The following is a 25,053-nucleotide window of genomic DNA, read 5'->3' on the forward strand; positions in this document are numbered from 1 at the left end:
AGGTAATAGGTAAGCTGAGTCAAATTTCGTCTCAACGGAGTCTAGATTTTGGCATTCTCCGTATGACCCAGACGCGACTCTGAGCTCATACACATTGAATCATCATAAGAGTCGAAGCCTCTCTTAATCTATCCTTAGATTCTGAAGGGCGCTTTGCTATATCCAGTTTCAATGGCTCTCAAACCAGATACCTCGATGGAGGGCACACCAGAATCATCTCAAGTCTCGGTGCTTTTCCTCGCATATGACACTTTCAACACACTTGATATTCATGGACCTCTTGACGTGCTAGGGAATGTCGCACTCAGCGCAGATCCTTTCAAACTTACAATCGCAGCTCAACATGATATCGTCACTTCAGCCGAAGGAGCAAAGATCCAACGTCACATCTCCTTCCTCACAGCCTTTGAAACCCTCGAGAATTATGATATTCTCATCCAACCCGGCGGTCTTCCCGACGATATCTTTCCTCATCTATATCCACATACAGATAGTACCTTCTCAGACATGCTCAACATCATCAAAGAATTTTCACGACTTGGTCCATCATCTCGTTTACAGAGCCGGCGGATAATAATGTCGATATGTACCGGAGCACTCTTTCTTGGCTCCGCGGGTATATTCTCGGGTCTGAACGCTACGACGCATTTTCTCACTCTTCCGAAACTCAAAATTATCTGCGACGCATATACCGCGAAGAAGCCATCTTATATCCCAACAACTATCATACCGAATCCCGCTTCCTTAAATTTCAGATATGTGAAGGAACAATTGAGTTTAGACAAGAAAGTTAGGGTTATTAGCAGTGGAGGTATTAGCTGTGGGATTGATGCTACACTTTACCTGTTGGCCTTAGTGAAGGGAATATCGCCTGCTCTAGCTGTAGCACAAATGATGCAATATGCTTGGAGAGAGATGCCATGATGGTTTATGAGTTGATGGTTCCCAGTAGTCTGGACTGCAGTGCGACAAAGATCGTTATTTCCTGATATTGCTTGGTGCATGGAATACATTTAGCAAGCCTAATCTCCTCAGATTATTAAGTTATAATCAAAGCTCGACTGCTTTTCAGCTTGTTGCAAGTTGTTAGTTCTTGACTATCATCCGAACACATGAAGACTATGTATGTGTATTATCGGAATTTGTTTTAAGAGTAAGTTTAATTTTATTATTATTCTCTAGAATAAAGGCATAAGTTTCATCGTTTAAGACCTTTAGTATATATCACTCGCCAGTTAATACTTCTATGATAATAATCTCATATATTAATAACTCAAATATCAAAAATATAACTAATTTAATTTCAAATAGCATCTTTGATATTTGAATATTTGAATGTTTTTTTTTATTTTTAATTTTTTTTAAAAAAAATTAATAAATTAAAAAGGTTACAAAAGTTGAAAAGATTTAAAAGATTCCAGAGATTCAAAACATTGAAACATTCATAACTTATAAAACGTTCAAAACTCCAAATAGAATTTTTGACATTTGAGACACGAATATGGGATATTATCATATAGGGTTATTATTGATATTTCTATAATGGCCTTGTATATATCCCAATACTCTTATCCATCCCTTTGCTCCAAATTATATGGCTCCCGTCTATTCCAATGGCACTCAGTGCGATAGGCTTTCATTGCCGCAAAATACATCAAACGCTAAAATTCCAAATTCCCAGTTTAATGACTATAATCTCCTCTGATATAAGCTGGAGGTAAAGTAGAAGGAGTAGTTACACGGTTTTCCTCATGAATCGAATCATCTGCCTCATTTTCTGGCGCTTCCTCGTCTGAGTCATATCCCCTATATGATGGTGCGTGTGAGTACGCTGGCGGTGGGGTCACAAACCCTGGAGTTACTGGATCTGGTCTCCTTGTCGGCATCGAGCGGTAATTAGCTGTGTTTTGAAAGACGGGAAGTGTCGCAACTTCCCTTCTCAATTCCTCGTTATTCATTTCTGCGCTTGCGCTTGCTGTTGTGATCGTAGTAGATTCTCGATATTGTCCCTCATTACTTCCAGTAGCCATTGCATGCTGAGTTCCAGAATTTTGCTGGAAGATAGGAAATGAGGCTACTTGTCGACTCACTTCCTCATCTATCGTCATTGGACCTGCTGGTCGACTGGGTCGACGAAGACGAGCTGGTGGGGGACTAGGTAGATTATTCGCGAAGATAGGATATCTTGAGACTGCTCGGTGTACCTCACTATCTACTCTTTGCATCATGTCTGCAAGACTTTCGCCAGGCCGTAATGTGTATACAGAATCTGACTGTTCAACAGGACGTGAGACGACCCGACTGCCACTATCAGTGGGAACATAGCTTTCCTGAAATCGGATGGGTCTGTCGTTACTTGTTCTTGCCTGTCGAACTTCTGGCTCAACTCTCGCACCAAGGGCCGCTCTTGCTGCCCCAATCTGACCGGTTGGTCGGTAGTAGCTTGGAATTCTTGGACTGTCTGTTGTACATTCTTCTTCGATTGGTGAACTTCTGGGAGCTGGATTAATCGTAGCACCCAATGCAGCTCTTGCAGCGCCCATTTCTCCTGTCGGTTTCGGTCTATGGGAATAGACTGGGTACAAAACGCGAGTATCATTTCGTAATTTTCCCGATCGTGTTGTCGATGTTCGTGATAAGGGTCGTTGGGTATAGTGATCTCTTGTCTGTTCGAGCCTTTTGTTGATAGCGATTAAACAAAAAACAATAAGGAAGACAACAGCCATCACGCCGAGCGGTATGGCTAATATCCATGTTTTAGTGCTATCTTGAGACTGTCTATCTGAAGTAATTTTCTCCGAACGAGTATGAATATTATTGTCTGGATATTGATGTGGCGTTTGTCCAAGTATAGTGGTCATCATTCTGAAGACTGACTGTACCATTCCTTGAACCACCACCAGCTCTGAACGTTCAGGCTCTCCTGGAATGTACATTCTGGTCGAAATGGCAACTGCGATGCTAGTCACAATCTGAATTGTGCTTTAAAGATCTATTGGAAAGTTTCAGCCAGATATTGGAGCTTGAATACCATTTACAACTTTTCAATTTGTTCAGAATTTCTTATAGAATTCAAGAGAAATCGCACAAGTAGGGGACCATGGATCTTCTTATACTTCATTCTGCTGGTTCGCCATATCAGTCGGAGTTTATAGCGTTTATTCTGACGGTCCCAAGTATCAGCTACTTCCTCAGTCGTATCAAAAAGTACAGTCTGACTTGACGCTACCCCATGATGATCGCCTAGTCCAAACCAAAAGTGGCAAGACACAAAGCTTATTTCGAGTTTGGTTACGTTAAAGTTAAATCTAGCACCTTATCTTTGGGTTCAGTACACTTCAATCACACGCCGTTGATTGGTGATCTCTTGTAGGTTTTAGATGACTTCAGTTCTGGACATGTGGCAATTGATTGAACTTTTTATAAGGTTTCCAGTGCTCATATATCTTTCATCTTGGGGAAAGTATGATGTGGACAATTGATGAATATCATCATGAAGAATACTCTCAACTGTTCTATGGGTCATAAAGAGGAATCAGAGCCTCAATAAAGGAAAGCTCAATCCCCAATCAATGATGTCAGTTCCAAGCAAGTGAGGCTAGTATACCTAGTTAGTTGCTGTTAGTTGATTCCCAAGTGGATCATTTAGAGTCTGGACTTGCACATGACTTGCATAACCGAGAATTCCGACTGCGGAAGATTTGGCTTGGCTTGCACTCATACCATAAAATGATTCCAAAATTTGGAAGATCAAATAGATAAAGTTGATGATGAGGCAAAGTGAACGGTCATTTTTGATAAACAGATCATGGTTTTCTTTCTTTTCTCGGATTATCAAGATAGATGAGATTGTCCAAGTGCATCAATATTCATATCATTCTTCAATGATGGCGGCGTGCTGACATACTTGATTCCACCCCGCGCTTAGCTTAAGTCTGCTTCAAAGTCTAGCGTGAACTACCCAGAAATTGTGGGGATGCAAAGACGTGTAGTTGGCCGTTGAGGACTATCGGTATTGCCAATGCTTGGTTATTGCTAATATATCCATAAGAGAAGTGTTCCTTTATTCCTAGCGGAGATTTTGGTATATTGTTATGTAGACAATGAGGATTGAAGAAAAAAATTGTATCCGGAAGTCTAAACCATGGTACTCTGAAATATACATTCATATCGTAGTACTCGAGGATACACATTCGATGAACTCCAGCTCCTAATCTTCAACTTGTCATCTCATCTAGCTTTTATGAATGTCGCGTTCTTTGAGGGACTAACAGCACTCCGATAAACTTGAACAACGAAAGAGACCATCCTCAAGTTTTCACCCATGATTATATAATATCAACTTTGTTCCGAGTAACATCGTATTGCAGTCTTCAGTAAACATTTCTGGTTCGAAACATACAAGGTACATCCTAAAAATCGTCTAGGAGGCTCCAGTTCTAAGTATAGCGATGCAATAGTTTTTAACTACCAAGTTGATCACCACTCCGCTCCGCCAATATCGGACCTCCGACTCGGTTTCATGGAGTACCTAGGTAAAGATAGGAATGTGCAACCAAGGACACCGTGATCGTCATTACTAGCGTCAAGCTACTGGATTGATAGGGGGTTTTGGCATTTTTTAGGATAATAGGAAGAATAAGATGTGCAACATTTCTATAAAATAGAAATAAAAATTCTCGTTGCTTTATCACCTCGTCTGATACTCAGATAGCTTTACATTCTAAAATATACTATTAGTAAAGGGAACCCTAAGTCTTATGTCCGTCGGAATCTTCCTCAAAAACACGGACATGCAGATGTGCAACATCACCCATATTTGATCCTCATTGTGTACCCTAGTATGCCTGATTGACTCATCTGGGTCTTACTATGCCGTCATAACCTTATAATTCCATGGCGTCTCCGTACACAGATGCTTGTTTCACATTTAACCTTTAGGCCCCTCGGCAAGACTTTACAGTGAGTATTCAAGGTAGGTTTACAATAGTCTTCGGGATGCTCTGCAATGGTGATAATTGCCGAGGGGTGGAAAGAACTAGCGATAGATATTTCTTCAATCTGAAAGATTCTTGGGGCCACCCTTGTAATCTCAGGTTGTCGATGTGCAACATTCCAAACATTTGCAGCTTCGTCGAACCAGATATCGATATAGCTTCAGGTTCCTAGATATACATCATACTAAAGCCCTCTTAATTCTCGTGCTTGTTAGGATCTTCTTGTAAAACGAAGATCCAGACGTGCAACATAAATATCTAAGTAGCATGATTGGACATTATCCAGGAAGATTGGAAGTCAAGCTAGTAGATCAATGCCATTTGTTTGCAGCGGGGAAACAAGAAGGAGGAGATCCAAAAGTCTTGTTGGGGGTATATCTTGCAATTCCAAATCACAGATGTGCAACATAAATCTCTAGGTAGCATGATTGGAGAATATCTAGGGGAGGGTCAAAATATGAGCTAGTAAATCAGCGCCAGATCTTCCCATCACCAGAGAATTAGGAGACTATCTCAAACTCTAGGAGGGGTACACCTGGTAATTTCAATTTACAGACGTGCAACATAAATCTTAGGGTACTATCATTGGACAGTATGTAGGAAGATAGGAGTACAAGCTAGTAGATCAATGTCACTCCTTCCATCATAGGAGAACTAGGAGGATACTATTCCAAAGTCATGTTGGGATACACCTCGTATTCTCGGTTTACAGACGTGCAACAAATTCCTACATTTCAGCGCCCTATTCATCATCGAGCAAGGTGCCATTGGCTTCCAATCATTACATACTAAGCTTTTCTAGCATCTCTTCCCCATCCTCTGTATATTCCTCAGAAGAAATATCCCCTCTCCCCTTAAGGTCTCTCAAGATCACTATACATATCCCCCGAATCAAAAACTGGATTGGGGACACTACATTCGAAACCCGCGTCCCCTTTCTTCTTGACAAGTATGATTCTTCTACTTTCCTGAAAACCATCAAGAAGTCTATATGTTAGAAAAGGCCCTGGTCCAAGAACTATGCGCGCCTCCCTTACCAAGACAAGCGAGGAACTGAGTGAAGACAACAGACTTCATACACATCATCACTTAGAACCGGAAATCTGATGACCGAACCAGAACACTGTCGACAAGTAAAAGATAAACCATTAAAATATGATGCTTGCGACTGAGACGAAAGCAAGCAAAAGTTCAGAAAAACTTGAAACACATCTCCATGCCTGTCCAGGCCTCAAATTCAAATTCATATATACCACGATACATGCAACCTGCGCACCTTTCAGTCCTCACTTCCCTCTTCTCGGCCCGTTCTATAGTCTTAAACTTTCCACTGTCTAATCATTAAACTGCCCTATCTTCAATTTTGTCCAATATTGCAACCATAATTCATAAACCATAATCCAGAAAACTCTCATCCTCATTCCGCACAACAAGACCACAGCCCGCCACACAATGCCATGTATCCATAAAATCATATCCATATTCACACTCTTGTCTACAGTAAGTTGCAAACCAACTAAGCCTGCCAAATAAAAATCCCGCCCCTCTAAATACATTTCACAGCATACAATCTTCCTATCTTTCCATTCAACGACCTGTCATAAAAATTTAATATCAATACTTGAATTGATGCCTACCTAGGTATCAATCTATCTATCTTCCACATCCATTTATCTCACCTGACCCTCAGCCATCCCCAGCCACTCGACAGATGAAGGAAGAAAAAAAAGCTACCTGCGCCCTTCCGAAGCCACGCCAACAATACAAGTCGTACAAGACAGGTGTCCAGTTACCAAGTACTATTACCACGCATGCACTCTTTCGCAAATCTCCCCCAAATTTGAAAAAAAAAACCATCCACCGTTTCACTCATGTCATCTTAACCGATGTTGGCCGCCTACATACTTCCCAAAGCAAATGCTCTCTTTACCACCCAACCTCACTCCCAGTCCTAGTCGAAGCGAACGAATCCTGAGTTTCCCACAATTGCCAGAGAAAAAAGACAGTCAGAAAAAAAATCCTTAACGCGTCGCGTCGCATCACATCTCAAATTTCCCATTTTCTTATCACTTCATTCTTCGATTTCGAATTGAGTATCATTTTGGTATCAATTATTTTAGATGGTGATTAAGCACTTCCACCATCACGACTCTTTCGATAGCTGGCCTGCGTAGAAGACACTTCATCAGCTAACTGAACTGTGATATTCTAACAATATAACTGCTACATGCCTCAAGGAATCTAGGAGTGGAAAAAAAGAAAGAAAAGGATTATGCGGAAAATGCCTCGGAACGTCTCACTTCTTGTTCAACTTGAAGACCATCAACAACAGGGGCGAGTTCACTAAGAATTTCGTATGCCTTCTTATGGTATTCGAGTTGAGCGGCGATAAGATCAGCAAGGTTTCGGAGTGGTTCAGGGGTATCGAGGACCTGGATTCACGTATTAGCTTGATCTCTATAAAATGCGCCCAAAAAACAGCACTTACATTCTTCATGACACCAACAGCTTCTTCAGTTTGTCCAACAAATTCATCCTCTGCTTGTTCAATCTCAACTCTAGCTTCCTCACTCTGAATCTCATCTTCATGACCATCGTGTCGAGGAGCTGCTTGACCAGGTAAATGCCATCCTGGATTCTTAGCCTTCGCCTTTGCAGCATCAAGCAATAATCTCGAATTCTCCACACTTTTTCTAGCGCGAGTCGCAAACATCAAATTAGTATTCAATGTTGTAGACCAGCCTGCGAGGAAACGACTTTGGATTTGGCTATCTTGTGCAAGTCTTGCTTCTCCAACACGTTCTTCTGCAAGAGCATACTTCTCAAGGGCAGTAGCTAAAGGATCTTCATTTCCAGAGGAATTTTGTTGTTGAAGAATTTGGCTAGATGCTAAGGCAGCGCGAGCAATAGCATGATTGAAGGTTTTGGGTTGTGGTTTTGCGGATGGAGGGGCTGTAAGAGCAGCTTGAGCTTCGGCTGGGGAGGTAGCAGAGGAGAGGAGTTGGACTTTTTCGGAAACAGTGCGGCCGAGGTCGTTGAACTATTGGTGAACAATAGATTAGCAAATGTATTATAATCAGTAGGTCTGAGAAAAGATTGATGATGTTATCATCATGGGGACAAGCCCCCCATTCCCGGTAAGTCGCTGAGCTCGAACATTGTCCCCGAATAGTAAGCCCGCGCGGCGAGGGCCTCGGAGAGCCAGCGGAGCGTCATTTGCTATTCTTGAATTGTATGTTGAACGTATAGATAGAAAAAAACCTACCGATTCCGACAAATTTTGCGGGTAATCATAGCCCTCATGGGAGAAATTCGAAGTAACAGATAGCATCTTCTGATGCACCTTCTTCAACGCATCGACCCTTTTCTCCAACTCAATATAATCGGGAGGGAGTTGTGTCTATCATAACATAACATTTAGTATTAATTCACGATTTTCTTCCTTTCCCTTCACAGCGCATGATTAAATCGAATCACCTTATCATCAGATTGGCCCAATCTCTCTTTGACATATTGTTGGGTTCGAGCTGCGAAGGGCGTGAATGAAGCTCTATTGATTGAGGTATTAGATTAGCTTCGGTGTAAATAAACCACAATGACATATATCTGGAAGGAAGGGAGTAAAGAACTTGATACTTACGAGACATTCTTGCCAAAGGCTTGGAACTTGGAGAAATCCATGTTCATTTACTGTATTGTATTGTATGTATGTTTATTGTGATCGAATATGCGCTCTTGTTCTTAGGATTATTGAATACCTGGTAGGTTTTGTTTAATTATGAGGCAGTAAAGGTTGATGTTGCGACTGCACATGGGAAGTGACAGCTTGATTTCCAAAGGTTTCGCCTAAATTAATCTTCACGTGAGAACTGGTGAACTGATAACAATGGAATGGGAAATGGGTATGAGTGTAATCTGAAATGTTTCGTTTCAGATTGAAACGAACTCTTGACGGGGCAAATTTGGAATAATCCTTCACGATAACCAGTTCTATTCATATTTCACCCGAAGTTCTGTTTACTGGGTGCTATATCAAATTGTTCGTTAGCATTCAAAGAAAACCCTTATTTACTGTGAAACCCCTCATAGCGAGATTCAATCTTATCAGCCAAGTAAATGCTGCCGGTAGTTAATATTCGAGGGTATCTTCAAGTGTAACTACATGGATCCACAAGGACTTTTCGGATAGCTTAGTCCGAATCAGCTACCTGTGTATATCACTTCCCGCTCTGACAACATCCGCCAACGTCCGATTCACCCCTCAACGAATTGCCATCTCGCTTCACCAGCCTAAGGTGGTCCAACATCATTCGGGGCACCCAACGTCCAAGAATCCTGAATTATATGTTTGAATATTGAAGTAAAGATCGTTTTGTGATCGACATCACACTTATCAAAGTTACTCTTACCATCTAGGTTGGGATGATGTAGTGTATCAAGCATTTTGCCGAAACTTGTCCGCTTCCAAGGGATTTATCGTGTTTTGGCGATTGCGAGACACACCTTGGTCTGGTCCGTAAGCACCTCATAAGTATATCAAGCTCCACACTATCTATACCTCCAACACTTATGTATAAAGTTCAATCCTGAACTCCCTGTTTATCCGCCCAAGAAGGTTCAATGACCTTGCAAACAGCTTCATAGTCTTGGAATGTTTGCTGATCCATGTTTTCTTCCGGCGTCGTGAAGAACATCGTCCAATTCGTATCAGCCAGTTTCAACGTAGCTCTACTGCGTTCAAAATACCATTTGTTTACTGGATTATCCTGTCGTCTCATCAATACGAAGCACAAAATTAAGACCACGGATTCATGATATTTCTTACCTTACGACTTCTCCAACAAACACCACCAGGAAAACAATCTCTCACCATAGATTTAAAAACCACATCTGCAACACCGCCCGATCCCTGACTTCTCTTTAAGACGGCAAATTTGTCAAGATATGGCACCATTCGCTTACGGCTTTCTTCACTTCCATCGTCTGGAACACCGGGTGGTAGTTCCCAGGTCAGTAATGCTCCTCCTTCGTATTCGCCTGCAATAATGACTCCAGCTATACGATTATTGACACGCCTTAAATAATCTTGAACATCTAGTTTCTTATTGAAAGAGTCCTCGATCAAATGTACTAGGCGGGGTAGATCAATTTGAGGATCAGTTAAGCTTATCTGTGGAACGCCAGCGACAGGTGGTTGCCAAGGGGTAGTTTTTGGATCGGGAAAAATGGTTACTGGCATTCCATGTTTTGCAAAAGTGGCTGGGGCCATTTTAGTTGATAGTGTAATTGGTTCGTTCTTATCCATGGGGCCTAGTCTTCCAACAGGAAGGGATGAAGAGAATGCTGGCTTGTCGGTAAGTAGGTTGTGAATCAACGGATTTCGTTGTCGTCGTGTACCAACCCCAGCGGCCTTGAATTCGTGTTGCTTTCCGGAATTCGCGGCTTCATCAGGCGTAGTTATCAAAGCAGAAGAGCTAGGAGGCAATACGGCCAAAGCACTTCGAACTAGTTCCAAATTATCCAAATGGAATTTCATTCTTTGATCTTGCTGTGTAGGTGAACCGCTTTGCTGCGGGGATGAATTTTTAAGCTCGCCAGATTTTTGTTCGGTAAAGCTGGAAAGGGGGATATCATCTCCGACATTAGAATTCGAGCCTGCTTCTGCACGTGTTGGTAGCTTGGATGTTTCGCTATACAATCCTCCTGTTTTTATGAGATCTTGCTTCGCCAGCTCATATTCTTGTTCCATATTCAGAAATACGTGATAACCGTTTTTGCGGTCCGAAGCTGGAATGCCCCCAAGAGGATCAATCAGAATTAGACGATCAAGTGATACCTCATTTTGTAAGGCTTGTAAGTGCTCTTTGACAACATTAGGATGTTCATCCGGTGATTGCGGAGGCAAGATTCCAGCAAATTCTCGGGTCAACGCCATGACAACATCACTAGCGGTTGTTAATATTGCCGTTTGAGTAGCATCCGTATGCCCTATTGAAGGTAACACAGGGAGTACTCCTCGTCTCAATGGCGTCATCAATAACTCCCTAAATGTGACATGCACTCTGCCTTTCAGATACGGTTGTTGCTCGACATCAGATCCATTTTCTGCAATTCCTATCACATTGTCCACTAGCCGTGCTTCTGTCCCACTAGCATCAATGGCAGTCACAACACGAGCGGCTTGCTCTTTAACCCGATCCCTCCATTCGCTTTTAGATACCTTCAGGTGGGTATCGCTTCCATCCTCGCAATCCACCACAACAGTACTGACCAGTCCAAGTCTACACAGTTTCGATAATGTTTTCCCAATCCCATTCAACGTTTCGTCATCTAGCAGTTGTGGAGCTCTAATTTTCACTAAAGCAACATGTAAAATGGAGCCGCCCAATGTGGTTTGTGAGACTGCTGGTTGTTGTACAAACTTTGGACTTTCTGCCACGGCCCTTGTCGCTGTATAAATGCTTCCCAGGTTTACTCCATTCTCATTTGTGTTTTGTTGAACAGGGCCTTGGGATTTCGGCTTTGCGGGAGAAGTATTTAGAGGTTTGAAGTTTTGAATATAAGAGCGAGCTTCGCGTTTAGTTGCGGAAGAACCAAGGACCGATAGAAAGAAGTCCTGAAATTTGTAAGTATTTCAATTGAATGGTTCGATGGAATATATCCCACTCTATCAATAGCTTTAGCCTTCTTCTTGGCTTGATGTTGATTCGAAAGCTTTTCGCAAGTTTCTTTGGCCAATTCTTCCCTCACTTTACTAGCTGCAGATTGATTGGAAGTATATGTACGTCTCCTATCACTACTTTGAACAAAATAGTTCCCATGTTTTGTCAATGATTGAATCTTTGTAGAGTGTTAGTAAATGTCTCACTATGGATATAACCATTTGACTCACGTTATGACCAGCCGCTTCTTTGCCCTTTTTCAAGGCTAAATTTTGCAATAACATATTGCATATTGATTTGAATTATTCAGAAGAAATCATTTGAAAGCAATGTAAAAGGGAAAATATTGGAATCATAATTTTCCAAAGTGAGGATAAATTGTTGAGAATAATAACAAAGAGGGAGAGGCATTTTCATTATATGAAGTAATAGATAATTATGTGCTTGTGCGAAAGTCGATTCATATCTCCACACCATTCATCCGATAACGCTTTTCGATAAACGCGAACGGGGATAGGAAGCTCACACGTGAAAGTGTGAAAATGGAAAAAAACATTATTAATAGAACTACGAAGTAAACTTTTATGGCTCATTTCGAGTTGGCGTCATATAAAAAAAAGATCTTATCTGATGAAATTAAATCATAAGGCTGTACAGGCGAGACAGGGTGTGCAAAAAATACTTGGAATCAGATATCTAGTCTTGTATGATGGTTTCTCTTTGAAGAGATAATACTGGTACCTAGTAGATATACATTAATTTCGAGATACCCAGACAATTTTTCTGGGTAGAATGATTTTAAGATCTTGCCTACGAGTAGGTAAAAGTAATAGTCGACTCTCTACCGGCATGCGACGCTGCGCTGGGCCACTGCCGTGAAGGCTCTTTCGCTTCGCTCCAGGGGAAAAAGTATATTCAAACTGCATCCTACGTAATGAATGCTGCAGTAAATCTAACGCGACATGCAAAGGCATACCTAGGTACTGGTAGCCGGTAGTCTAAAATAGTTTGTCTCCACGGCAGTGACCGTCGTAGAGCCAGCAGAGCGTCATTTGCAAGTGTGCCTAAGTTACCGATACTGCAAATATCTTGTCTTGGTTTCTACTTATGGAAAGTATATGTTCTTCTCGGAATTACGTTGTACATATTGCACTTGGTTGTTCTTGTACAATGCTCTACTAACACTTACATTGCAACGGGTAAAAGCATACGCCGCTCTTCCATCAAAACAAGTATGAAGGACTGAAGGACTGGTATCCGGTTACAATCAGCGAGCAAAGTCGGCGTTTATCCCAAAAGTCTTCCTTTGCTTTGTCAACAGTGGGACCAAACGGCTTCATTCCGACCTAGGTGATAGTTGTAACTCCGATATAGTATCACAATCTACCTACCTAGTATGTAATCATACATCCAATATCGGGACCGAATGGTTTGGTATGTATCTTCATAAATGCTCATGAAAGACGTTCCAAATCCCAATTGAGAGAATAATTTCACAATTTCACACTTCATCATTTACACATTATCGTATTTTACTTTGTACATTCTCGTATCTTTCGAACCACACAAAACTCATCCAAAATGGGTCTTCAATTGGCATGGATTGGTCTTGGAAACATGGGTAGAGTCAGTTCCCCAAAACTACCTACCCCGCAACTTCATTCAAGAAGATAGACGATAGCTAACACAAATATCACAGGGCATGTGCAAGAACCTCGTCGAGAAAGGAAACCTCGATAATCCCCTCATAATCTTCAACCGCACGACCAAACGTGCAGAAGATCTCAGCTCTTCCCTCCCATCCGGCAAATCCACGGTCTCTTCTTCCATTACCGATCTTGTCTCAAAATCCGATATCATTTTCACATGTGTAGGAGATGATGCTGCTATTAACGAGACAATCGATGCCGGAATCAAGAATGGCGCTGCTGGAAAACTTTTCGTAGATTGTTCGACTGTTCATCCAGATACCACTGAACATTTGGCCAAGAGGATTGGTGCTGCTGGAGGTGATTTTGTTGCATGCCCTGTTTTCGGTGCTCCTGCTATGGCGGAAAGTGGCCAGCTTATCTGCGTACTTGCTGGTCCAAAAGAGTCGGTAGAGAAGGTTAAGCCATATACTAAGGGAGTTATTGGTAAAGCCACTATTGATTTTGGTGGACAACCAGTTGGGAAAGCTTCGCTTTTGAAGGTTATTGGAAACACCTTTGTTTTCAATATGGTTGAGACTCTTTCCGAAGGACATGTTCTTGCAGAGAAATCTGGATTGGGTGTCGAGAATCTTCATCAATTCATCGAGGCTTTATTCCCAGGTCCATATGCCGCATACTCTGGTAGAATGTTGTCAGGCGATTATCACAAGAGGGAGGACCCGTTATTTGCTGTCGATTTAGCTAGAAAAGATGCAAGACATGCTATGGCATTGGCTAAGAGCGCCGGTACTCAAATGAAGGCTCTCGAGGTCGCAGATGCTCATTTGGAGGGAGTTAAGAACCACAAGGGAGAAGCTGGTGACATTGCTGCTATTTATGGAGCTGTTAGACAAGAGGCAGGCTTGAAATTTGAGAATTAGGAAATGCGAGATTTGAATTGATATTGTAATTAATCACATGAATATCGAAATCAAAACCAAAAAAAATGTCTATATGTAACATTCGACTGAAAATCGTTAGATCAACAATAATCAGATCTGATCGCATAATTTATTTATGTCTAACGAAAAAGAAAGAGCTGACGCGCCAAGCCAAACCATTAGCGCGAGTAGTACCTGGAAACCTTGAACCAAGCTCCATCATTTAATCACCAACCTCGAATAAAACAACCGCCTTAAGCAACTCCGAACTCTCTGAATCCAGACCTCACGACTTCATTATCACAAAATCAACATGGCAAACGGGTATGGCTCATTGTCCACTCGTGCAATCATATTCTGGAACTGCGAGATTAGTGTCATAGCTAACAAGATGGATTGAATAGTTGGAGTATCGTCATTGGCCTCATTATTGTTGTGCTTGCTTCTGCGGCAGCATGGTTCCTTTCTCCTAAAGGCGAAAATCAAACGTATGTATCTATCACGCCCCGATAGAGTGTATTCAACTATGTGCGGATGAATGGATAGATGGATTTGAGCAACTTTTTTGAAATATCGGTGGCTAATTTGTTGGTATACAGAATCTGGCGCAGTTCTCTCATCCTCTCTTTCGCAAGTTGTTATCTTATGTGGGGTACGTATTCCCATCGCATCGATTCAAATTACACGGAGAAAGGAATGGAAGGAATGAGCCTAAGAACTATACTGACATTGACAACAGCGATTACGTTCTTAGCGCAATGGCATCCACTCATCGTACCCAGAAGAGGAGACTTAAGACCGGAGTATGCAAGACATATGAGTTGAGTGGTTATTACAGTTGAGCATGCATGATGGCGAAAGAGAATGAAGAAGAATGAGATGTATTATTTGGCGTTCATGGGATGGGATCGACTCTAATGGAGGAATGAAATGCGACTCGTGTATACTTATAGGAATTGATTGTGGAAATGGAAACTTTGATATACCAGGCACTGAATTGAGCTTCTCCTTAGTCCGCCTCCACCGCAATGGCCTTCATGCCTCCAGCGGAGCGATACTTGTTTCTCTTCTTTGATTGTTTCCGATGCGGTCAAACCCCCAAGATCCCGGATTCCTCGCTGCGCTCGAACGCCGGGTCGTAATATGGTCCTCGAAGTATAGGCATACCTTGCGGGAATCTGTATCTTTGCAGTGAAGTTGGAATTGCAGATGCTTAGTTCAACTTGGCAAATGTAAATCTGTGAGCATACCATCGTGCTGTGCAATAGTGCACCATTTCCCCTGAATGTCTACTGTCAGCCCCTTAAATATCAATCATCTATGATGTTTGGGATATATAGCATTTATATTCATTTTCTCATGAATCTCCGTCCACTCTTCACTCTCCTCAATCACCCCAAGCCCAACCTTCCACCCCATTCTCTACCCAATTCCACTACCGCCCAAAGCGCCTTTCCATCCGCCGCGACCCCTGAATCCCCAACGGTGTCAACCCCATCCAAGCCGACCGCCCAGAGTATTCCCCTCCCAACCATCCACCTACTAATCGCTCCAACTGTCGCCAATATCGCTGCAGTCCCATACCCGCAATCCAGTAATATTTTCAAAGCCTCCACATTATTCGCAACAACAGCCCATCCTAAACTTCTCGCTGCAGCCGGTACGTCATACTCCCATATTACCATCAAAATAGGGAATAGTTTCGTAGAAGACGAGACTAGTAGCGCTGTAGATACGGAATTCGGACGTGTATATTTTGGGAGGAGGCCGAGGAATACCAGAGGCGAAAGTGGTGAGGATGTGAGAAAGCGGATAGAGAGGTGAAAGCTTAGGGTTGAGAGGGCGCAGAGGATTAGAAAGAATACGTATTGGAATACAATGGGTTGAGCGGCTAGACGGAGGAAATTCGTATTATCTGTTTCGATTGGAGCGGAAATGGGCGCGGAAGTTTGCTTTTCGATACGTGCCCATGTTAGGTAGACATCGAAGAGGAGGAGAAGGACACCGAGACGGATTATTGAAGGCTTAGAAGATAGATGTCAATATAAGATTTGCATCAGGGAAAGGAAATATCATACGTCAAATTGATCATGTTCTCTCATTAAAGTATTATGCAACAAATGTCTATAAACCTTTCCGTCCCCAAAACTATTAGCTTTCCCCTCGCTCAAAGATATGTATATGTGTGTGTGTTTGCGTGTGTGTAAATATCATAAGGTTAAGACAAGAGTAACAAACCTGGGGCTTAATCAAAACCAAATCAATAAACAAAACCACAAAATCATGCTCAACATATTTATCGCAAAATCGTCCACAATTCTTACAAACGGTTAATCGTACTCCATGACCAGTCGATCCTCCGGAATACTCGGTATAGAGTTGGGTAGTCGGATAGCGACACTCGATACAGATGGGCATTTCATATATTAGTGAGGAGAGAGGTGAATGAGAGAAGAATACATTTTGAGGATATATTGAATTGAGATTGTGAGTGAGATGGGAGGAGGATTGGAGAACGCGAACGCGATGTGGAGGTGGTCTGTGCTGAAGCTTTTAGAACCCCGCTGATGGGATGGGGAAGGGAAGGCTCGAGGACGGGATGGTTACCTTTTTGTTCAGTTTGCCATTGAACTCTTCGCTACCTCAACGTGAGTGGTAGTATACTACTACATGTTCATCATCGAATGTTTCTTGACTGCTTACATACTTTGCTCACAAACTACCTTGGTCAACTAACTCTAACTCCATTTCATGTTTTGATGCTTCAACTCAACTTTGATCCATACACACTCTCCAGAGCAGGCGACAAAATGTCCGAAATCACCTCAAACGGCACCAAAAAGCGCAAACTCACTACCAAGTCTTGTGAGAGAGATGCTGCCATTGATGATTTGCCAAATGAGACTCTTCCACCGAAAGCTCATGGAAGATGTGCTACAAGTGTTGCTCAAGCAGCTCAACCTATCGAAAATGCTCGGCTGGATACGGAGTTTGTTCTTGCTGAATTATCTAGATTACGAGAGCAGGTAGCAAAGTTGGAAAATGGAAATACTGCAGGTTTAAAAACTGAATCGGGCTCGCTAGCTGTCATCGACTTGACTGATGACGACGAGGTACTATCTCCCGTGAAACGAGAGTATAGGTCAAATGATTCAGATGTTACAAACGTTCTCTTTGAAGTGTGAGTCAGAAAGTACCAGTTATAAAAGCACATGGGCTTACTAGGTTGGTTAGCACACCAGTACCGGAAATGGCAGAAAGTGTACAGAATGTATCAGAGGTGAGAGAGAGTCCAAGTCCTTACCTCAAACTTTCGCATAGGCTGCAATTGACTTCAAAGAGAATTCGCAGCTATCCATGACTGATACATACATCTAGTTTCAGAATACAGTGCAAATGCCCACAATAATGAGACGAATGCCTTTGACGCAGGATTTGCATCTTCCTCCTCAACCACACACAAAGTTTGAGTATCGTTTCTTGCGCGACAGTCTTGGAGGGCGTCGCATCACAGACGGATGGTACTCGTCAAATGGATCGACAGAAGCGTTTGCCAACATTGGTCCTTACGGTTTGATGAACCGCGAATTTGACCCTCTTCTACCTTGTCTTCCTGGTGTACATGGTGCTCAGATCTCGCCATGCCTACCACCGAACAAAATAGGTCAAACATTTCCTCTTTTCATCAGCGATATTGGTGACTCACAATTTCAATATTATGGAACATATGAAGTCATGGTATCTGATCGTCTTGGTCACAATCAAATGCTCGAGCTCCCAGAGCAGATCAAACGTCATTGGGCACGAAAGCTTGGCGCAGGTTCTGCTCATGGTTCAAAAGCTTCTCCTATTATTTATGCATTGAGATATATGTGGCCCAGAAAGGAATGTGGATGGTGGAATGCGGAGAATGACAGCTATACTGATCAAGAGGGCAGTGAAATGGAATCAATAGACTCTATGTCGAGGACTATCACCAAAGAAGAGGCCCAGGATATCACAGAGGGGGTAGTCATGGCAGCTTTCGATAGAGTATGTACATCCTTGGTAAAGGAAATAACCTGCTAACAAAATTTCGTAGCCCGATTTGGATGATCCTCCAGGAGTTTCATTGTACTATGAATACCTCAAGTGCGTCGGCTACGATCTTGAGCTATATCACACATTGGTGACCAACATGAACGAGCTATGAAAATACTTAACTCGTCAATGCTTCCACTGTCACTAAATATCTTCATTCCGGCATTTTTGGGTGTTCAATCTTTCGTCCACATGCTTTTGCGATCATCTCAAGTTTGGCAGATAGCCTGGAACACCAAAGGCCTGGATTTCTGAGTTGGTAACCATACGATGTCGATCATGGTTTATCAAGGCTTGGGCAGACGATACGGGAACCTATAGAAGGAGTGTGGTGGGTGTGGTGGAGCTAGAAACAGGTTTGTATAATAGATGGCACAAGATACTCTGTCCGTGCTAATGAACGACACCCAATATTCAGAATTGGAATTCTACCAATGCTTCTTCTTTTGCGGATACTCATAAGTAAGACAAACATGGCGATAAATTACTCAGTATCGGGCAAAACTGTGCTTGAATGATGCCCAGCAAGCCAATCATATAGAATAGTTTTCTACTTCTCCACATTCAGTTTACTTGTTTCCTGCCCCGTTAGTATGTAATCGTTATGTCTCTTTCGACGTACTCAATAATTCGGGAAAGTCCACCTAGGGCCGAATTTTGGAAAAAATGTTGCGATTCGCAGATTCGAGAGGCCTCAGGATAAACCAAGAGGCCTGTTACGATAATCTACCTCAAAGCATGAAGATTTTGCAAGTGTTAGTGCTACATCACTTCTGTTGAATTGCTTGCTGAATCATGAGAGCAAGAACTGGCTACCATCGCGCGAGCTCATCAATTGAAACATTGGGATCATAGAAAGAATTCATCTGGGAAGGTCAAACGCATGTGATATACTTGCCAGCAGTTTTACCCAGCCACCACATTTGTTAACCAGCTCTAGTATATATCAAACTCCCGTGCTGTACAAGATTTTAGTTGAGGACATGGCGAAGAGCACAGAGTGAGAGTGATTCTAAGATTCTGGAGTTTTGATAGACTTTATTGGCACTTAGATTTTCATCAGCATATTGAAGTAAGCTATTATTTGACTCGGTTTTCTGAATAAAATTGACCAGTTAGAGAGCTGCAATTGGTAACGGGAGCGTGTAGCCAATGTGGGAACCTGCTATTCGAATGGGGTGATCAATTAATAGTCTATTAGAAGTTCAATATTTCCATATATGCACTAAAGCTCTCTCCGTTTATTCTTTCACATATCGAAATGAAAGGATCCAACACGCCACCTAGGAACATTTTACCAGTCTGGGTATCGTGAACTGCAACCGTGGTAGCTGGTAAAGTGTTCCCGTCATCTTCCATCATTTTAACCACATTCCAACCCCATCCTTCTCCCTCGCCCATCTCGCCTAATTTGATGATCCTAAACACCGCGGTTGGAACATTGGCCTCTATATTTTGTGAGTTTTTGATTGTTTTATGCAAGGCAGGTACAGTGGCGGCGTAAATATCTCCGTTCTTGTCGACACTTATATCATTGATCGGATATGGGAGATTGATAGTATCGACTTTTCGGAGACGTTGTTCTGGTTCCAAGGAAAACACTTGGATTTGACCGGAGATCGATGAAGGAACATAGAGTAAATTGTCATGGCCGAGTGCTATCCCATTAGGCACTTTGAGGTTTCCAGGAGATTTCGTCACACCGCATTCTGTGGAAGGAGGCATACAATAACCAATGCTTCCACCTCCAAGAACGAGGTTTGAATATCCTCGCTAGAGACCAAAAATTAGCATGAGTTTTGTGTTCAACTTTGAGATGACCTACCGAACTACTCTTTGAACTATGAGCATTCGTGAACATGAATAAATGCTCATCGACCCAAGCCACGTGCCTAGATCTTTCAATGTCGATATTTGTAAAGGTCTGCTTGTGGGTCATGGTTTTGCTTCCCAATGTGGTTATAAAGTACTCAATCGTACTATTTGAATCCGTTTGGGTTTGGTTGAAAGGACCTGCTTTTCCAGTGTCTTCGAAAGGGCGATCATTGACGAGAACGATGTGCAGCTTCATATCATTTATCGAATCCACTCGGATATCAAATCCATGAAGATTAAGTTTTCCATCGTTATTCATCCCTTCAAAATTTTGTGTTTGGAGCCATGTCAATCGACTCTTAATCGGGCCAGCTCCACGTGTATCCAGGACTCCAATTCGATCAGACAAACTGCGGCCTGATGCATTTAGATGGTTCAAACTGAAGGACTTAGTTTGTAAGAATAAAAAGTACATGGTGCTGGGCATACCTCGGAAACCACTCAGCTCGACCCTTTGAATCTGAACATGCCATATAGAGCATTCCACTTTCCTGGTGCAACCACATATCTGCACAACCAGCTAAACCTACATCATCAATCTTCTCACATTCGACATCGAATTTGAGGAAAGGTTCTAAAGCGCGATTGTATCCCAAGGTGCTAAGAATCAATGATTTGTAAATAAATTGATAGAAAATGGTACCGACGGCTACACCGACCAGCGCTAGCCGGAAACCTATTCTTGCCATGAATCTCAAGTTTAAAAACATAAAGAACGAAAAATAAAACGGATGATGATGGGATGAATCTCCTCATAATATGTGGCCATTTCGCTCAGACGCAGGTTTGAAACCCGAAACATTGCTACGCTATGATCGTGTTCGACTTCGACATCAACCCTCAAATCGACAGACCTGGTGGACCTAATATGTCTAAGCAGAAATTACGGAGCTTCTTCATCTATAAAGGTAAAGTTATCATTGTTCGCGACTGTCAGAAAACACAACCGAGTCCTCCTAAGTCACGAGTCACTCATGTGACGTGCTGTGTTGATTGGGGCCTAGCTGCGAATTATGAGTTGATATAATATGAAATTCCGTAATTTTAGGAGTAAATCTGATAGATTTTAAGCCTGAATAACTCGAGTCCGCTTTGAGAGTCCAGCTGGTAAGGTTACATGATACGAATAGAACTTGGGGTTCGCGAGTCGAGGTCATGTTTATCAGGTCTACATTAGTCGGTCCAGTGTCGTTTGTTCTAGCCCATGGTGTAATTGATTCGCTACAAGGCAGATGTTAATATTTCACTAGATGGAAGAAAAGAAGGAAGATGGAAGACACTTGAAAGTATTGGTTTCGCATGTCAAAGAGGGACATGGCCAAATCATTAGTCACGTGATAGTCCTTTATAAGCCCAACCTCCTCTTTTTCCACCAGGAACAGATATCAACATCCACCTTTGACTATATCCTCGTGAACTTATGTGGCTGGCATCTTCTCAATGCCTTTCAAAATTGCCAGATTTTGGAAGAAGAAGTACCCCCAACTTCTAGTTGCACGTCAAACCAAAATTGATGCAGAAACTCCTCCCTCAAATGATGAGCCACTTTCGAAGCTTGAACCGTCTTCAAATGACGAACCGCGGTCAAAGAATGAGCTTCCCGGTCTTTTACGCCTACCACTTGAGATTCGTCAAATGATTTATGTGCAATTGCTCAAATGCAGACCCATGGAAATACAGTTTCCATATCGCCCAGCGAGGAATTCCCGTCCTCTTCGCATACACATTTCTCGGGAGTGTGAGATATACACGGGTTTCTCAACCCATATTTTGCTGCCCGAATGTCACATCGAAAAGCTCACCACCGGGCTCCTCCGCGTGTCCCAACAGATCAGTGATGAAGCTCTCGACGTTCTGTACGGGCACAATAAATTCGCTTTACTTTTTTACAGTCCTTCATGGTTCAACCACAGCGCTCCATGTATATTAAATGCCGGTAATATGAAGCGTATTCGTGATTTACACATGATATGCGAGCGGCGAATCCTATTGAAAGAATATTCAATAATGAATCTCGAATTATGGGTTCCGCTATTGGCGAACGTAAGTCGATTCGAAATTTTCGTGCAAAATCCTCTTGCTAGAAGTAAATTTGATGCAGAGGAGGGAATTGACTGGATTGAACCACTTTTAATGAGTGTTGCTGAAATCTCAGGAACAAGACCTCGGGTTACAGTTGATGATGATGAAAGGAGTGCTTCGACTATCAATCTTGTAACGAAGTGTTTTGGCACTGGATATGGAAATTTGGTCCTTTCTATGGAAGAGAGTTAGGGGACTACCCAACTTGTTCGAATGTGATTAGGAGGTGAAGTCGGGATCTGGCTGGAGAATAGTCGAGCTGGACGTCCTGGTTACTGGTGTTTGGTACTAGTCTGGGTGTCAAAGGATGATATCAAGGTTGAGGTCAGGATACAGTGTGATAATTTAATGCTGGGGCTACTGAAAGAGGCTGATATCATGCAAGATTCTCCCACCCAGACAACTGAATTTACCTAACCATAGCTAGCTCTACCCCTGAGACCATTTCGCGTAACATCAACAAAAACTTCAACCATGTTCCTACAAGTTCGCAAGCTACACACTCGAAGCGTCAGAACATTTGAGCCAGAAAGCAAATTCAGGATATTCGTCAATCGTATTTGGCCATCGGCAGAAGATATAAGCCAATATGCAATTCCAGCACCAAACAGAAGCCAGCGCTGCTTTTGCATCTGCACCTGCGGGGAACCCCTGAGCCTCTTATCCACCTAGTCCGACCCGCAAACTTACCCCAGCTTTTATAATTCGGTTTTCATGTGAAGAAGAAAATAACGAGTGTGTCTCGAGTGTGTCATTAAATTCTTTCGCTGCTTTTAAACAAATTTGACCTCCCCCCACGCTTCATGACTACATTTGTACATATCCCTGGAGAAGACTGATACCATAAATTAATATGCATAGCATGGAACCTGTAGATCATGATTTGAAATCGCGAGCACATGAAAGGAAATCTATAAAGTCCAAAGCTTGACCAACATGATGCCCACCAATAGGCGTAATCTTTCAGGGGCGGTTAAGTAAGTCTAAGCCCTAAACACGCCTGGTACCTCGGTCGATGTTGCTCTAATCTTGAAGCTTCCAAGCTTACAGCTACAGTATTTAGTTCAGTGACACCATCATGCATATGATGGGATGCAAATATCCCGGATGGATAAGATAGATAAGGTATGGATTTAACTGCAGTTCGGTCGTAATTCAATCGCAATACGACTCTTCAAGATATTGTTTTGTTCTCTTAAATATATCTACATGAGAGGTGTTGGTAAAGCTCCTTTCGGCTTCTCTTGGAATTTCGCAAAATTTATCAACAATATAAACGATTCATGAAATCCTATCTATCATGCGACGCAGCCGTTTAAGCTTTGCTTGTTTATTCATTGTCATAGCCGGAATACTTTGGCTATCACATTCGACAATAAAAGAAACGTATGATCGCGCTAAATTGAACTGGGCGGCACAGCAGGGAGATAGTGGACTCTTTCATAAGCCGGACGATGGAGTCATATCGAGTCCAAACTCAATCATTCCACCAGCTGAAGTACCAGCAGCAGCAGAAGTCCCCCTCAATCTCAATTTCCCACCACAAGCTCCCCCTTCATCTCCCGGTTCCTCCACTTCTACTGTAGAAAGTAGCTCCGCATTCGACGATACAAAATATCCCTTCCAAGAAGATCTCTCCCTTCCTCTCCCGACTGTCGATCTCAAAATTTTCGCAGATAAATGGCCTCACAATTATGACCCCGCTATGCCAGTGGGTTCAAGGTTCGCCTATGCAACTTTCATGAATACACACAATCCTTCAATTCGCGATCCCTATTTCATGGCTGTCCAATCTCTCATTTATCGCGTTCTTTGGCGATCGTCTTCCAAAACTCATTCTTATCCATTTATCACGTTTGTCGCTTCCCATGTTACTCAAGAACAACGACAACTACTTGCAGGTGCAGGAGCTATCGTCAGAGAACTGGGGCCATTAGATTGGAACCCTAGTAGAAAGGATTTGGCGGATGGAGAAGACAAACCAATCTATTCCCGATGGAGAGATACCTTTTCCAAATTACACATGTGGGCACAAACGGATTTCGATAGGATTTTGTTTTTAGACGCAGATGCTTTTCCGTTAGAAAACATTGATGAGATGTTTGATTTGGTTGCTCCCAAATCGTGTAATGCACTTAAGCAAGAACCAAGTGATCTTTTCCCTGACGGATCAGCCAGTTGTAATGGTGAAGAATTTGTCTTCTCGGGGGTGCCTCAACTTCCCGGCATTCCGGTGGAGATCAATGTGGGAGCGATGGTGTTTACACCGAGTCAATTGATTTATGACAGGTTTTTACAAAATTATCAGAAATATAATATGTATAATACGAATATGGCAGATCAAGCATTCTTTGCATGGCAGTTTAAACAAGATGGTGCGTTTCCGGTGACACCCTTGGAGAGGAAATGGGGAGGGTTCTTTCCACATGATGAAGACAAGGGGAAATTGAAGGTGGTTCATGAGAAATTGTGGGCTGCGCAAGGGTGGCTACTGGAAGAGTGGATGGAGGGATGGAGGGAAATGCTGGAATGGTATGATGGGGGTGGGTTTGAGGGGGAGAGAAATAAGGATGAGTTTTTCAAACCAAAGTTGGGAAAACATTTGGGGAATGGGGAGATGTTGTAGGGCTCGTTGAGGTTATCTCATGTGAAATTATGAAGCGATCGGGTAAGTTGAATTAAATGTACATATTATAGCCGTTACGATTTTATACCTTCTTGATATGCGAGAATATTGAGTGGCTTTTGTTTAGACATTCAACTAGACTGATATTTCATAAATCCA

The 25,053-nt window shown here is 42.4% G+C and overlaps 11 protein-coding genes across 11 annotated transcripts; 6 read left to right on the forward strand and 5 right to left on the reverse strand.

Moving 5' to 3' along the window:
* Positions 1-171: 171 nt before the first annotated feature.
* On the forward strand, positions 172-924 carry EAE98_012092 (uncharacterized protein; the record flags this gene model as incomplete). Its single annotated transcript, XM_038959716.1, has 1 exon — positions 172-924. One exon carries the CDS (start codon positions 172-174, stop codon positions 922-924), a length of 753 nt encoding a protein of 250 aa, XP_038803929.1.
* A 758-nt stretch (positions 925-1,682) lies between these two features.
* On the reverse strand, positions 1,683-2,936 carry EAE98_012093 (uncharacterized protein; the record flags this gene model as incomplete). The annotated part of the gene is made up of 1 exon (XM_038959717.1): positions 1,683-2,936. One exon carries the CDS (start codon positions 2,934-2,936, stop codon positions 1,683-1,685), a length of 1,254 nt encoding a protein of 417 aa, XP_038803930.1.
* A 4,188-nt stretch (positions 2,937-7,124) lies between these two features.
* On the reverse strand, positions 7,125-8,678 carry EAE98_012094 (uncharacterized protein; the record flags this gene model as incomplete). Its single annotated transcript, XM_038959718.1, has 6 exons — positions 7,125-7,163; positions 7,298-7,429; positions 7,486-8,037; positions 8,263-8,397; positions 8,475-8,547; positions 8,638-8,678. 6 exons carry the CDS (start codon positions 8,676-8,678, stop codon positions 7,125-7,127), a joined length of 972 nt encoding a protein of 323 aa, XP_038803931.1.
* Positions 8,679-9,006: 328 nt separating this feature from the next.
* EAE98_012095 (uncharacterized protein) lies at positions 9,007-12,088 on the reverse strand. The gene is made up of 4 exons (XM_038959719.1): positions 11,890-12,088; positions 11,664-11,837; positions 9,823-11,613; positions 9,007-9,763 (listed from the first exon to the last, which is right to left on the reverse strand). Exons 1-4 carry the CDS (start codon positions 11,941-11,943, stop codon positions 9,578-9,580), a joined length of 2,205 nt encoding a protein of 734 aa, XP_038803932.1. The 5' UTR covers positions 11,944-12,088; the 3' UTR covers positions 9,007-9,577.
* A 998-nt stretch (positions 12,089-13,086) lies between these two features.
* On the forward strand, positions 13,087-14,311 carry EAE98_012096 (uncharacterized protein). Its single transcript, XM_038959720.1, has 2 exons — positions 13,087-13,285; positions 13,359-14,311. Exons 1-2 carry the CDS (start codon positions 13,241-13,243, stop codon positions 14,229-14,231), a joined length of 918 nt encoding a protein of 305 aa, XP_038803933.1. The 5' UTR covers positions 13,087-13,240; the 3' UTR covers positions 14,232-14,311.
* A 233-nt stretch (positions 14,312-14,544) lies between these two features.
* EAE98_012097 (uncharacterized protein) lies at positions 14,545-15,056 on the forward strand (the record flags this gene model as incomplete). Its single annotated transcript, XM_038959721.1, has 4 exons — positions 14,545-14,555; positions 14,636-14,719; positions 14,831-14,883; positions 14,971-15,056. The coding sequence occupies 4 exons, from the start codon at positions 14,545-14,547 to the stop codon at positions 15,054-15,056; spliced, it is 234 nt and encodes a 77-aa protein (XP_038803934.1).
* A 171-nt stretch (positions 15,057-15,227) lies between these two features.
* On the reverse strand, positions 15,228-16,649 carry EAE98_012098 (uncharacterized protein; the record flags this gene model as incomplete). The annotated part of the gene is made up of 3 exons (XM_038959722.1): positions 15,228-16,255; positions 16,310-16,363; positions 16,470-16,649. 3 exons carry the CDS (start codon positions 16,647-16,649, stop codon positions 15,623-15,625), a joined length of 867 nt encoding a protein of 288 aa, XP_038803935.1. The 3' UTR covers positions 15,228-15,622.
* Positions 16,650-17,041: 392 nt separating this feature from the next.
* EAE98_012099 (uncharacterized protein) lies at positions 17,042-18,423 on the forward strand (the record flags this gene model as incomplete). The annotated part of the gene is made up of 4 exons (XM_038959723.1): positions 17,042-17,412; positions 17,466-17,511; positions 17,610-18,263; positions 18,313-18,423. 4 exons carry the CDS (start codon positions 17,042-17,044, stop codon positions 18,421-18,423), a joined length of 1,182 nt encoding a protein of 393 aa, XP_038803936.1.
* Positions 18,424-19,389: 966 nt separating this feature from the next.
* Positions 19,390-20,896, reverse strand: EAE98_012100 (uncharacterized protein; the record flags this gene model as incomplete). The annotated part of the gene is made up of 3 exons (XM_038959724.1): positions 19,390-20,084; positions 20,137-20,566; positions 20,616-20,896. 3 exons carry the CDS (start codon positions 20,894-20,896, stop codon positions 19,509-19,511), a joined length of 1,287 nt encoding a protein of 428 aa, XP_038803937.1. The 3' UTR covers positions 19,390-19,508.
* A 730-nt stretch (positions 20,897-21,626) lies between these two features.
* Positions 21,627-22,460, forward strand: EAE98_012101 (uncharacterized protein; the record flags this gene model as incomplete). The annotated part of the gene is made up of 1 exon (XM_038959725.1): positions 21,627-22,460. The coding sequence occupies one exon, from the start codon at positions 21,627-21,629 to the stop codon at positions 22,458-22,460; it is 834 nt and encodes a 277-aa protein (XP_038803938.1).
* Positions 22,461-23,568: 1,108 nt separating this feature from the next.
* EAE98_012102 (uncharacterized protein) lies at positions 23,569-24,894 on the forward strand (the record flags this gene model as incomplete). The annotated part of the gene is made up of 1 exon (XM_038959726.1): positions 23,569-24,894. One exon carries the CDS (start codon positions 23,569-23,571, stop codon positions 24,892-24,894), a length of 1,326 nt encoding a protein of 441 aa, XP_038803939.1.
* Positions 24,895-25,053: the final 159 nt, after the last annotated feature.

The sequence above is a fragment of the Botrytis deweyae genome (assembly GCF_014898535.1).
Source record: "Botrytis deweyae strain B1 chromosome Unknown BDEW_058, whole genome shotgun sequence".
NCBI lineage: Eukaryota > Fungi > Ascomycota > Leotiomycetes > Helotiales > Sclerotiniaceae > Botrytis > Botrytis deweyae.